Source organism: Cervus elaphus, chromosome 11 (assembly GCF_910594005.1).
Source record: "Cervus elaphus chromosome 11, mCerEla1.1, whole genome shotgun sequence".
In the NCBI taxonomy this organism is placed as follows: domain Eukaryota; kingdom Metazoa; phylum Chordata; class Mammalia; order Artiodactyla; family Cervidae; genus Cervus; species Cervus elaphus.
This window is the reverse complement of record NC_057825.1, coordinates 60,766,962-60,781,958: the sequence shown is the minus strand read 5'-3', so window position 1 is coordinate 60,781,958 and position 14,997 is coordinate 60,766,962. Positions and strand designations below refer to the sequence as shown.

General features: G+C 37.8%; 1 protein-coding gene across 4 annotated transcripts in view; it reads left to right on the top strand.

The window, feature by feature from the left end:
• Positions 1-9,645, top strand: part of SANBR (SANT and BTB domain regulator of CSR) — a 57,916-nt gene extending 48,271 nt beyond the window's left edge. For 3 of the 4 annotated variants that reach the window (XM_043917926.1, XM_043917924.1, XM_043917927.1), the window contains 6 exons: positions 249-340; positions 1,722-1,750; positions 1,829-1,902; positions 2,379-2,467; positions 6,248-6,339; positions 7,374-9,645. In XM_043917926.1, coding sequence (XP_043773861.1) covers positions 249-340; positions 1,722-1,750; positions 1,829-1,902; positions 2,379-2,467; positions 6,248-6,339; positions 7,374-7,410 — 413 coding nt within the window. In that variant the 3' untranslated portion in view covers positions 7,411-9,645. The other variant, XM_043917925.1, reaches the window with a different exon arrangement.
• The last annotated feature ends 5,352 nt before the right edge of the window (positions 9,646-14,997 follow it).

Genomic DNA, 14,997 nt, shown 5'->3' with positions numbered 1-14,997 from the left:
TTTTCTACATTTAATTTCATTGGGTCTTGGAATTCATTGCCCTCATTTTTTTCCCTAAGATTTTCACCAAGTAGAAGAAAAGTAAAATGAACCTCTATAAAGCACTTTTAGTTTTATTTCTCCATATATTTACTTTTTATCCAAAGGTAATTTTTTAGTTTTTAAAAGCAGTGTTTTATTTTTTCAGTGATTTTATTGTTTGGATATGACAAGTGCATGGGCTGATAACACTGACGTTCTATTATCAGGGAAAAAGGAGAAGCCAAAGAAGTTCACTAAACAACCAAAGAAGCAGATGTCTTCACCCTGTGGTCAGAAGAAAGAAAAGGCCCTGGAGAAGGTAACTATAAATTGTCTATTCTAATTATTACTATTCTTAAGTTGTATTAAGAAATAAGCAGGTACGTCCAGGAAAAATCTGAAAAAGAAGAGCTACTGTACCGTAGTGGAATGCTAGCAGTGTAAAAATGAGTGAAGAATCTCTGTAAAGACTGAGATTAAAGATCTCTAAGGTATATTGACACATGAAGAAAGGAAAGTGAAGTATAAGAAAGATAAATTAGAAGTTTTGGATTAGCATATACAAACTACTACTATATATAAAATAGACAACAAGATCCTATAGTGCAGGGGACTATATTCAAAGTCTTATAATAAACTACAATGGAAAAGTGTGAAAAAGAATATATACAAATATATATATAATGGGCTTCCCTGGTAGCTCAGACAGTAAAGAATCTGCCTGCAATGTGGGAGACCCAGGTTTGATCCCTGGGTTGGGAAGATCCCCTAGAGAAGGGAATGGCTATCCACTCCAGTATATATACATATATATATATATATATATATATATATGTAAGCTGAATCACTTTATGCCAGAAATTAATACACCATTGCAAATTAACTATAAGAGAAGAAGAAGAAAGGAAAAGTACAGAGCAGTATGTATAGTGGTATATTATGCTACCATTTATGTAGAATAGATAAAGGAATATATATGAATTTTCTTATATATCCATAAAGTAGCTGTAGAAAGCTATATCAGACATTGATAAAATTGGTTGCCTCTAAGGAAGGGAACTGAATATCTAGGGGGAGGGACAGAAACTTTTTTACTATGTGTCCTATTTATACTTCTTGAATTTTGAACCAGTATTACTTATTCAAAAAATAAAACAATTTTTAAACTTGATTATATTTTATGACCATTTAAAATTATTCTTATTTCCTCATGCCTTCAAAGGAAGGAGTAAAAAGCCAGGTAAGAATAAGAGAACAGTATAACTACTGTTGGCTAAAAGAGGAACTGTGGATTCTAAAAATGTGTGAAAACCTGGGGCAGAGACACATTCCACACAGTATATGTTGGATGGATTGCACTTTCATCTCCATGTTAAGGACCACAGGCACAGAATGAGTGAATTCTAAAAGACTGCATTAGAGGTGGGGGGCTTCCAGGTCAGATAAATAAAATGGGTTCTAATTCTAGGTCTCTTTCCCTTTGGATAAGTTTCTTAACTCCTCTGAAACTATTTTAATATAGAGATAATAATAGCATCCATCTCACATGGTTGTTGCAGGGCTTCAATGAAACAATGCTTGTAATGCTCTTGGTACAGTATCTTGTACCCAATAAATGTAAACTCTTTTTTGTTATTACCTATAATGCTAATCAGTAAATATGTTCTAATTGGGCCTTAATGTTGTCTACTTTTTTTTAGTCAACTTCTAGAGATGTGTCTCCTTTCATGTGAGTATTACTCCTTAATCCAGTCAGATGTTCACTCTAAAAACATCAATGCTGATTTCTGTGTAATTTTTTCAATAGTGTGAGTATGCAGAAGAATAAGTGGGATGCCACAAGATCCTTGAGATTCAACCAAGATGCCCAAAGAGAAGATGGTAAGTAGTATTATTTGGGTAATGTACAAATTGGATATAAAGAGTAATGATAGGAGTCTTATGAAGTATGCTGAATAGCTTTAAAGGTTCCAACTAGAATAAGGCCCAAAATTAGCACATTCCCTCAGGCATCAACCAGAGTTTCATTACTAGACAACCCCAGTAGATAATATGTGGTTTCATGCATCCATCATTCTGAGGTCTCTCAGCCTGACTTTCATCCACTGCTTCCACTTTCAAGAAGGCTGAATATGTCTTCAGCTGATTTACAGTCATCTTAAAAGCAGCCCAGTTATATACATATGAGCCATTTTGCCACTTGAAGCCTAAAGTCCTTCAAAGATAAATAGGTGCATGTGTCTGCAAATAATATACAGTGGTGTTTTCATGGACTTTTAATAATTGCAGTCTTCTTTAAGAAATAAAAATTATTAAACATCCTCATAAAATAAGATTTATTAATTTTGACCTTTCAGATCAGCGGCGGATGTCTGAAATTACTGGGCACCTAATAAAGATGAGATTGGGGGATCTGGATCGAGTCAGGTCAAAGGAAGCAAAAGAAGTAAGAATTACGTACTCACGTATGGTGCTTGCTTAGTACTCTTTCCTACTTTATTTTCATCATAAGTATAAAGATGCTTTATGATTTTCAAAGAGTAAATTTTTAATATATTTTTATATTCTGTACCAGTTAGCCAATTCATTCACATAAAAGTTTTTCACCACCTCTTATGGCCCATAGACCTGTGTCACACACATAGTAAAGTACACTGTCACTGAAAGTATAGTATCCAAGAACAGATTAACTTCATCGTGGAAGGTGACCTCCTGGAGTTGCTAATTTCATCAGCTCTGTGTCGGTGCTTAGATGTTATCTTTAAAATAAGATGTTGTCTTACTATAAAAATGATAACAAATACCTGTACTCTTGCTGAATTACATATTAGTTATAACATTATATATCATCATTAGTATCAGTATTATATATTTACAGTAACTTTTGCCCCTAATGCTTTTCTTGAAAAATTTACTTCCCTACAAGAAACAGGAAAAAAAAGTCTTCATCACCATGGGTGAGACAAATATTTCTTAGCTACAACACCAAAAGCATGATCCATAAAAGAAAAAAATTGAATTTCATCAAAATTTAAAACTTCTTTTTGAAAGGCATTATTAAGAGAATGAAAAAACAAGCCATAAACTGAGAGAAAATAAACAGCCCAATAAAAAGAAGTGGGCAAAAAATTAACCATAGACTTCATGAGAGAAGGTAGCAAAGAAGCACAGGAAAAGATGGCAGCATCACTAGTCATCTTTTTTTGTTTGTTTTTGCTAAGTCTTGTCCAACTCTTTTGTGACCTCTGTGCATGGTATTTCCCAGGCAAGAATACTAGAGCAGGTTGCCATTTCCTTCTCCAGAGGATCTTCCTGACCCAGGGATTGAATTCCTGTCTCCTGCAGTGCAGGCAGATTCTTTACTGCTGAGCCACCACCAAAAATGCCATTAGTCATTATTATTGTTGTTCAGTCACTAAGTCTTGTCCTACTCTTTGTGACCCCATGGAATGTAGCATACCAAGGCTCCTCTGTCCTCCACTATCTCCTGAAGTTTGCTCAGACTCTTGTCCATTGGATCAGCCATGCTACTATCTTATCCTCTTCTGCCCACATCTCCTCTTGCCGTCAGTCTTTTTCAGCATCAAAGTCTTCACCAGTGAGTCAGCTCTTCACATCAGGTGACTACAGTATTGGAGCTTCAGCATCAGTCCTTTCAATGAATATTCAGGGTTGATTTCCTTTAGAATTGACTGGTTTGATCTCCTTGCAGTCCAGTGGACTCTCAAGAGTTTTCTCCAGCACCACAATTCTAAAGCATCTGTTCTTCAGTGCTCAGTCTTCTTTATGATCCAAGCTCTCATATCCATACATGACTACTGGGAAAACCATAGCCTTGACTATATGAACCTTTGTCAGCAAAGTGGTAGCTCTGCTTTTGAATATGCTGTCTAGGTTTGGCTTAGTTCTCCTTCTAAGGAGCAAGCATCTTTTAATTTCATGGCTGCAGTCAAAATTTCACCATGAAATTTTGGAGTGTCCACAGTGATTTTAAAGTCCAAGAAGGTAAAATCTGTCACTGCTTCTACTTTTTCTGCTTTATTTGCCATGAAATCATGGGACCAGATGCCATGATCTGAGTTTTTTGATGTTGGGTTTCAAGCCAGCTTTTCACTACCCGCCATCGAGAGGCTCTTCCGCTCCTCTTCACTTCCTGCCATTAGAGTGGTGTCATCTGCATATCTGAGATTGTTGATATTTCCCCTAGCAGTCTTGATTCCAGCTTGTGATTCATCCAGCTCAGCATTTCACATGATATACTCTGTGTAAAAGTTAAATAAGCAAGTTGATAGTTTTTAGCCTTGACGTATTCCTTTCCCAGTTTTGAACCAGTCCATTGTTCCATGTCTGATTCTAGCTGTTGCTTCTTGACCCACAAACAGTTTCTCAGGAGACAGGTAAGGTGGTCTGGTATTCCCACTTCTTTAAGAATTTTCCAGCTGTTACGATCCACACAGTCAAAGGCTTTAGCGTAGTCAATGAAGCAGAAGTAGACATTTTTCTGGAATCCTGTTGCTCTTTCCATGATCCAACAAATGTTGACAGTTTGACCTCTGTTTCCTCTGCCTTTTGTATACCCAGCTGTACATCTGGAAGTTCTCAGTTCACATACAGTTGAAGCCTAGCTTGAAGGATTTTGAGCATGACCATGCTAGCATGTGAAATGAGTACAATTGTGCAGTAGTTTGAACATTCTTTGACATTGCCCTTCTTTGGAATGGAATGAAAACTGACCTTTTCCAGTCGTGTGGCCACTGCTGAGTTTTCCAAATTTGCTGACATATTGAGTGTAGCACTTTAACAGCATCATCTTTTAGAATTTGAAATAGCTAAACTGGAATTCCATCACCTCCACTAGCTTTGTTTACAGTGATGCTTCTTAAGGCCCACTTGACTTCATACTCCAGGATGTCTGGCTCTAGGTGAGTGACACCACCATGGTGGTTATCTGGGTCATTAAGACCTTTCTTGTATAGTTCTTCTGTATATTCTTGCCACCTCTTCTTCATCCCTTCTGCTTCTGTTAGGTTCGTACCATTTCTTTCCTTTATCGTGCCCATCCTTGCATACAATGTTCCCTTGACACCTCCAGTTTTCTTAAAGAAATGTCTAGTCTTTCCCATTCTGTTGTTTTCCTCTGTTTCTTTGCATTGTTCATTGTAGAAGGCCTTCTTATCTCTCTTTGCTTTTCTCTGGAACTCTGCATTCAGTTGGGTATATCTTTCCTTTTTTCCTTTGCCTTTCACTTCACTTCTTTCCTCAGCTGTTAGTAAAGCCTCCTGAGACAGCCTCTTTGCCTTCTTAGTCATGAGGGAAATGTAAATTAATCCCTCAACAAGATACCACTATACACCCACTAAAATGTCTAAAAAATTTTTTTTAATATGCTAACAAGGATATAGAGCAACTGGAACTGTCATATATAACTAGTACGGATGCAAAAGGGAATGGCTACTTTGGAAAACAGTTTGGCTCTTTCTTGTATTAATGTTTACTCACCATGCAGATCATTTCACACATCTTTACAGGGGCTTTATTTAGAATTGTTAAAAACTAGAAACAACCCAAATGTCCTTTACTTGATAAATGAATAAGACTGTGGTATATATAAAAAAGAATGAGCTACTGATACATGCTGCAACATAGATGAATCTCCTACACATCATGGTAAGTGCAAGAGGCCTTATTCAAAAGGCTGTAAGCTATATGATTATATAAGGTTCTGGAAAATGCAAAGGTATAGGGACATAAAACAGATAAGTAGGGGAATTCCCTGGTTGTCCAGTGGTTAGGACTCTGTCCTTTCACTGCCAAGGGCACAAGTTCTATCCTTGGTCAGGGAACTAAGATCCTGTAAACTACACAGACCAGCCAAGAAAAAAAACCCAAAAGTTGATGCTTGCCAGAATTTGTACTGTAAAGTCATCAAATCATTGGCCTTAAAAGGGGGCACTAGGGGATTTTCTTGGGGTGATGGAACTGGGTTATGTCTCCATTACAAGTGTTCATATAACTGTATGCATTTGTCAAAACTCAGAACAGTACACTAAATAGGGTGAATTTTAAAGTAAAATAGTATGTATAAATTATAACTCCAAAGAGCTAAACTTTTTAATTTAAAAAATCAAAATAAAATTGCTTCTAAATTAAAAAGTAATGCTGTTTCAATAAAGCTGAGCTTCTGTTGGTTCCATATAGATAGTAACTTAATTGTGCTCCTTTACAGTTTGCAGGAGGGATTTATTCCAGGCTTGAAGCACAAATCAAGGCCTCAGTGCCAGTCAGTGCTCGGCAGAGCAGCTCGGAAAAAAACACAAGGTAAATCAGCATAAGTGAATTCAGAATGCCAGCTTTGAAGTGATGATTTTTTTTTTTTTTCTTAAGGGAAAAATCATATGAACACTAGAAGCACATAATTTGATTTCTGTTTTATTTTGTTTGGAGATTAGATCATCAAGACATTAGTCAGGACCAGATTTTAACTTAAGAGTTAAGACTTTAAAAGGTCATGATGGCAAAATTTAATGGAAGTATAGTTTTTTTAAATCAATTTTCTGTTTATTGAGTCAGCTCGGTTCTGAGCCAACAGCTGACGAATGTAAGCTGTGGTGCCACTGCAAACTAGCAGGATTTTTATGCTGTTTATTGATAACATATTACTACTTTATATAAATCATTGAAATTTTCTAATTTCTTGTTCTCTCTTTATAAAATCTAACCTGTGGGACTTCCCTGGAGGTTCAGTGGTTAAGACTCCATGCTTCCACTGCAGGGGGCTAGGGTTCAATTCCTGGTCCGGGAACTAAGATCCTTCATACTGTGCAATGGGGCCAAAGAAAAAGAATATCTAACTTGTTTGTTCTGTGTCATTTTATAGCACAAACTTTCTTTGAAAGATTAGCAGTTACTGAAATGTGATCATTAATACTACAGATCCAAATGCCTTATCTGCAATTCTGAAATCCAGAACACTCAGAAAGCCAAAAGTTTTTTTCATACATTTGTGGCAACTCAAACCTGATCTGAGCTACTGTGGTGCTATTTGTAGTTTTTATTTATCCCATTTAATATAAGTGCTCATTTGTATCAGTGAAGAAATATTCATGTGTTTGGTTATGGGGCACTACTCCAGATTCATAATATACAATGTATGTATATACTAACTCCACCAAATTAAAAAATACCTGAATTCCAAAATACATTTCACTCCAAGGATTTTTAAAGTGAATTATGGAGATACATGAATTTTCATTAAATTTTGACAGTGTCAGTCAGACTTAATGTAAAGCAGTGGCAGCTTCTTATTGTTTTTGAACCACCTCTTACCTTCTTTTCTGTTTAAAAAAATCTAGGTCTAAAAGTCGTTTTGGTCAAGGTCGGCCTGCGTAAAGCACCTTAAAATATAAGAAGACAGAAGACATACCTCTGGACACTTGAAATTGCTTACTTGAAGATCTTCGGAATGATTACTTCTAAATGTTTTAAGTTATTTATTAAATATTCTTGCAAGCCACGTAAATCATAGTGGTAAGGGAAATACGTGGTTAAGTCTCATGAAATTATAAATATGAAACTTCTTAAATATGATTTTCCTTTGGTTTTGAGAGAATTCATTCTTAGGTAGGTTGATAAGGAGTCTGGGGCCCTCAAGGAGAAAAGGACATACATTCTTTTTCTACATTAGTCACATAATACAGTTTTTCTTTAAGCCCAGAGCTAATGACCCAAGGGTATGTTTTTCCTTAAGCTCTGTACTAATGATTATGTAACAGCAATGTATCTTGCTCTAGGACATGTTTATGTTCTTAACAAGAACCTTCTGACTAATCTTGTTATGATAAGATGTTTGCTGTGGGAGTGGGCCTGATAAAAGTATATAAGGCCTTGATAAGACTATGGATGGGGGGCACTCTCTATCCCCTTTCTGATGTCTATGTCAGAAGCTTTCTCTGTCCCTTTTTATACTTTAATAGAACTCTGCTACACAAAAGCTCTTGTTGATCAAGCTTGGTCCCTAGTCCTGAAGCTGAAATCATCCTCAGAGATCACGAATCCAACATCATTCACCATTAGCTATCAGTGTGATGCTAGCCTATATAAAAAATTAGTATTTAGAAATTTACATATTTAAGACTCCCAGGTATTTGTTATACTTTATTTATTTGAAAGAGAAGAGGCCTAAACTCTCAAATAGCTAAGAGTTTTTTAAGATCTTAAAAAATTAGGGGAACACATCTAGTAGTGGTACTGTACATGTGCACTGATTATAGTATGTCTTTGGGCTGTAAATTTTGTGATAGCTTTGAGAACTGCCATTTATGTAATGAAATTTCCAGTGATGCTAATTTTATGTTTGCATGACTTTTAAGGAGTGACAGATCTCAAAACTGAATTAAGTAAAGTTTTAAGGTGAAGTATTTCCTGTGTTGGCAGAATGCTTAATTTTTTTCAGTGTTATTCCAGAGAAATCACAATGTTAATCCAACTCTTTTTTTTAGTTTTTGATATGTATTTATTGGTTTGGAATTACTGATTATTACTTCTTTCTTCTGTGAAGCTAGTTAAAACAGCTGGATTTGTTAAAACAAATTTGGATTCTGAATTTGTTAAAACAACTGTTGATAGTTTTAGGATAGTAAATCATTTCAGTTGTATAAGATACCCACTGTACAGTTCTCAGGGCACTAAAACTCAACCATTAATCTATAGCCAGTCAAATAGCCCCTTAAAATGTTTATAATCAGTTATTACTTTAGAAATGTCTGGAAGGAAAGATTCCCAGATACACTTGATGGATGAAAAATTGAATTATTCAGGAGAAATCAGTTTTTCTAACCACGCAGAAAGAGTGCTCAGGGAAATTTTGTTCCAAACCGTAATCATATAACAATTATGTGTTTGGAAATTACTTATATATAGGTCTCTAAAACACTTCAATTTGCATTGTTTTTATTTTTAATCTTCATTTATCTTATAATTGAAATCTTCTTCAAATTATTTAGAAAACAGACTTGATAATGGATAACAGAACAGCAATTTCTATTGAAATGTTGAAGTGTTATGTGTTTTTTAGTTGGTAAATAAAGCTAGATTTTATTTGATGTTACATGCATAGCTTTGCCAAGATTTTTGAACTTCTGTTTGGAAGTTTTGTTGCAGTCAACATTCAATTGTTTGACATTTTTGAAATAGTTTATAAAATTTTTATTTGCAAAAGAAAATGTTTTATACTACATGACCTATAAGACCTATTAAATACCAGTCTTGTTTACTGTATTCTCTGATCAAAAGGATTTAGGTTTGTATGTGTTATATAGTGCTGTGACGGTCACAACTGAAATATCTCATTTGATTTTTAATTGATGTTAACAAGGCAGATTGCTTCTCCCCCAGGGGGACTGTACCACTGAATTGATTTTTACAAACAGAATTTATCAAAATTTTATTTTCTTCAGGATGTGCTTTAAATTTTGTGAATGTCTGTAGTTCATAACACAGGTAACAGAAACGTTTTAATCATACTCATAATAGCATTTGTTTTGCCAAATACTTTGAGGTTTTATCTTACATTAATTCTGAATTCACATTTATTTAATTGAAATAAACATTAATGACAAAAGTTAATTGCAGAGTCCCTTGAACTGAATCATTCCATCTTCTCAAAAAGTTCAGATGGGCTCCAGATCATAGGTTTCATGGAAGAAATGAATTTTGTACATTTTAAGATTGTTTAAATTAGATTATCCTGGTAAAATTTCAGCAAACATTTAAGGGATAAAATATTGCAGAAAAGATGATTGATAACTGTTGCATCATTTTGTTATTGTCCTTCTTCAGAACACTTAGCCAGATATTGTGAGCTGTGCTGAGTGCTTTGAGAGCTGAAGCTGAAGCCCTGTCATGCTAATTGTGTGTGTGCGTGCGCGCTTGCACGCCCACTCAGTTGTGTTGTAATCCACCGGGCTCCTCCATCCATGGAATTCGCCAGGCAAGAATACTGGAGTGTGTTGCCATTTCCTTCTCCAGGAGATCTTACTGACCCAGGGATCAAACCCACATCTCCTGCTTGGCAGACAGATTCTTACCACTGAGCCACCTGGGAAGCCCACCACACTAATCTGCCAAAGGCAAATGTATAAAAACAAACAAAAAACCTTTTATCTTCAACATCTCGAAGTAATTCTTCAATCCTCAACTATTCTATTATAAACCTCACATTTTCACACCTCCCAGTTAAAAGGCATGGGGGCTACCTAGCCAGTCCAATTCTAAAAGGCTTCAGTTCAGTTCAGTCGCTCAGTCATGTCCGACTCTTTGCGGCCCCATGGACTGCAGCATGCCAGGCCTCCCTATCCATCACTAGCTCTCAGACTCATGCCCATTGAGTCAGTGATGCCATCCAACCATCTCATCCTTTGTTGTCCCCTTCCCCTCCTGCCTTCAATCTTTCCCAGCATCAGGGACTTTTCAAATGAGTCAGCTCTTCGCATCAGGTGGCTGAAGTATTGGAGTTTCAGGTTCAACATCAGTTCTTCCAATGAATATTCAGGACTGATTTCCTTTAGGGTGGACTGGTTGTATCTCCTTGCAGTCCAAGGGACTCAAGAGTCTTCTCCACAGTTCAAAACCACAGCTCAAAAATATCAATTCTTTGGTGCTCGGCTTTCTTTATAGTCTCTCACATCCATACATGACTACTGGAAAAACCATAGCCTTGATTAGACGGACCTTTGTTGGCAAAGTAATGTCTCTGCTTTTTGATATGCTGTCTAGGCTGGTCATAACTTTTCTTCCAAGGAGTAAGCGTCTTAATTTCGTGGTTGAAGTCACCTGCAGTGATTTTGGAGCCCCCCCCAAAAATAAAGTCAGCCACTGTTTCCACTGTTTCCCAGTCTGTTTGCCATGAAGTGATGGGACCTGATGCCATGATCTTAGTTTTCTGAATGTTGAGCTTTAAGCCAACTTTTTCACTCTACTCTTTCACTTTCATCAAGAGGCTCTTTAGTTCTTCTTCACTTTCTGCCATAAGGGTGTGTCATCTGTGTATGTGAGGTTATTGCTATTTCTCCCGGCAATCTTGATTCTAACTTGTGCTTCATCAGTCCAGTGTTTCTCGTGATGTACATATAAGTTAAATAAACACGGTGACAATATGCAGCCTTGACGTACTCCTTTTTCCTATTTGGAGCCAGTCTATTGTTCTATGTCCAGTTCTAACTGTTGCTTTCTGACCTCCATGCAGTTTTCTCAGGAGGCAGGTCAGGTGGTCTGGTATTCCCATCTCTTTCAGAATTTTCCACAGTTTATTGTGATCCACACAGTCAAAGGCTTTGGCATGGTCAATAAAGCAGAAATAGATGTTTTCCTGGAACTCTTGCTTTTTCAATAATCCAACGGATGTTGGCAATTTGATCTCTGGTTCCTCTGCCTTTTTAACCAGCTTGAACATCTGGAAGTTCACAGTTCCATGTATTTTTGAAGCCTGGCTTGGAGAATTTTGAGGATTACTTTACTAGTATGTGAGATGAGTGGAATTGTGCAGTAGTTTGAACATTCTTTGGCATTGCTTTTCTTTGGGATTGGAATGAAAACTGACCTTTTCCAGTCCTGTGGGCACTGCTGAGTTTTCCAAATTTGCTGGCATATTGAGTGCAGCACTTTAACAGCATCATCTTTCAGGATTTGAAATAGCTCAACTGGAATTCCATCACCTCCACTATCTTTGTTCATAGTGATGCCTTCTAAGGCCCACTTGACTTCACATTCCAGGATGTCTGGCTCTAGATGAGTGATCACACCATCGTGATTATCTGGGTCATAAAGATCTTTTTTGTATAGTTCTGTGTATTCTTGCCACATCTTTAATATCTTTTGCTTCTGTTAGGCCCATACCATTTCTGTCCTTTATTGTGCCCTTCTTTGCATGAAATGTTCCCTTGGTATCTCTAATTTTCTTGAAGAGATCTCTAGTCTTTCCCATTCTATTATTTTCCTCTATTTCTTGGCACTGATCACTGAGGAAGGCTTTCTTAACTCTCCTCGCTATTCTTTGGAACTCTGCATTCAAATGGGTATATTTTTCCTTTTCTCCTTTCTTTTGGCTTCTCTTCACAGCTATTTGTAAGGCCTCCTCAGACAGCCATTTTGCTTTTTTGCATTTTTTTCTTAGAGATGCTCTTGATCCCTGTCTCCTGTACAGTGTCACGAAGCTCCATCCATAGTACATCAGGCACTCTGTCTATCAGATCTAGTCCCTTAAATCTATTTCTCACTTCCACTGTATAATCATTATGGATTTGATTTAGGTCGTACCTGAATGGTCTAGTGGTTTTCCCTACTTTCTTCAATTTAAGTCTGAATTTGGCAATAAGGAGTTCATGATCTGAGCCACAGTCAGCTCCCGGTCTTGTTTTTGCTGACTGTATAGAGCTTCTCCATCTTTGGCTGCAAAAATATAATCAGTCTGATTTTGGTGTTGATCATCTGGTGATATCCATGTGTAGAGTCTTCTCTTGTGTTGTTGGAAGAAGGTGTTTGCGATAACCAGTGCATTCTCTTGGCAAAACTCTTATTACCCTTTGCCCTGCTTCATTCTGTACTCCACATTCTGAAAACCACAATCACGGAAAACTAACCAATCTAATTACATAGGCCGCAGCCTTGTCTAACTCAATGAAACTATGAGCCACGCCATGTAGGGCCATCCAAGACGGATGGGTCATGGTGGAGAGTTCTGACAAAATGTGGTCCACTGGAGGAGGGAATGGCAAACCACTTCAGTATTCTTGCCTTGAGAACCTCATGAACAGTATAAAAAGGCAAAAAGCGATGACACTGAAAAATGAACTCCCCAGGTCGGTAGGTGCCCACTATGCTACTGGAGATCAGTGGAGAAGTAATTCCAGAAAGAATGAAGAGATGGAGCCAAAGCAAAAACAACACCCAGTTGTAGATGTGACTGGTGATGGAACCAAGGTCCGATGCTGTAAAGAGCAATATTGCATAGGAACCTGGAATGTTAGGTCCACGAATCAAGGCAAATTGGAAGTGGTCAAACAGGAGATGGCAAGAGCGAGTGTTGACATTTTCGGAATCAGCGAACTAATAGGCTTAATGGTGTCATTTAAAACTGATCTAGAGACTTCCCTGAGGGCTTCCCCTGTGGCACAGTGGTAAAGAATCTGCCTGCAGTGCAGGAGATACAGGAGATACAGATCTTCCCTGGGTCAGGAAGATCCCCTGGAGAAGGAAATGGCAATCCACTCCAGTATTCTTGGCTGGAAAATTCCATGGACAGAGGAGCCAAGGAGTGGCAAAGAGTTGGACATGACTGAGCACAGATAAACTTCCCCGGCAGTCCAGTGGTTAAGACTCCAGTTTCCAAGGCAGGGGGGACAGGTTCAGTCCCTGGCCTGGAAACTAAGGTCAGGGAATAAGATCCTGCATGCCTCACTCACAGCCAATAATAATAATGATAAGGCTGATCTATTGAGAAGGATGATATGGGAATGATATTATTTCCAAAAGGATAGTTGGAAGATTAAATGTTTTAGAGATCTAAAATACAATGTTTTCTGGCTAATAGAAATGTTAGGTAGTATTATTGCTGCATTGTTATTTTAATATTTGGGAATTGGCCTTAAAGTCTTTAAAATGAGAGATGGATACCCCTCTTCCTCTAACTTGAGTTGTTAAGACTGATGTGTGTTTAATGCAAGAAAGGTGAGAGGTGCCTAATACTTAAGTAGTTGCTGTGGCATCATTTGTTATTTTGTTATACTGAAAGTCTTGCTTTACTTAAGCAGTGTAAACAGGATTTATAGGAAGAGTTAGGTAGGAAAACTTTCCTGATAGGTGGTAGTGACCTGTGCAGTTTTCAGTGAGGTTTACTGAAGGAGAGTGAGGCTGCAGCTGTTGTTTTAGAGTAGCTCTTATTCCAAGGTTATCTTTACTTCAGAAAATGTAGCTAGTTTTGCTCTTTCTGCTTGTCTATGCCAAGACCAGTTCTTATGAACTAGAGGTGGTTGTAGAAGTGTAGTTTCTAAATGTATGTGCTGAGATGTTGCTGGCTTTCTGAGTGCCTTTTGCCTTTAGTCTTACAGGCAACCCCCAGACTGGGTATTACCCCCATTTTCCGGGTGGAGAAAAACTTTCAGGCAGCTAAAGTAACTCACATACTAGGCCTGTAGCATTTGAAACAGTTTCACTGTGGATTGCCTAAACCATTCTCTCCTGGAGTGTCTTCTGGCTCACTGGCAGCTCCTTCACACTGAAAACAAGTGACCCCAGCTCCCTCTCTGTGGTTCTAGTCTTGTTTAATCCAACTGCCCACTTGATGTTTGTATTTGGAATATCAGTAAGTACCACCAACTTGACATGATAGAAGCATGACTTGTGATGTAGCTCCCCAACCCACCACCAACTCCCTGCTTGCTCAGTAAATGGCACCACTGCCCACTCAAGTGTGTAAGCTGAGTCTCTAGAAATTATTCATCATTCCTCTTTTGCCTTCGCTCCCCACATCCAGTTTCATCAGCAAGTCCCATCCATATGCTGTATCCATTCACTTCTCTCCATCGCTGTGGCCTAACACTCCAGGTTAGTAACATCTCCAAGGTTCCTACATGCTTCCAGCTCCCACTTCAACCTCTGTTATGCACAAAACAATTACAATAATTTTGAAGTGTGATTCAGATCACATCACTTCCCTGCTTAACACTCCAGTAGCACTTCTTCATACTGAGAATAAAACCCAATTTCCATTGCCCAGGTTTATACAGTCACATTCAGCCTAGCCCTTGGCTGCCTGTGGTTTCCTTTCCCTTCTTGCTACTACATTCCAGTCACATGGTCTACCTGTTCCTCCAGTAAGTAAACCCATTCCCACCTTTTAGTTCCTTTACATTAGCTGTCCCACTGCCAAGAGAAGTTTCTTTATTATACTTCCGATTTTAGATTTCCTCCCAGGAGGCATTT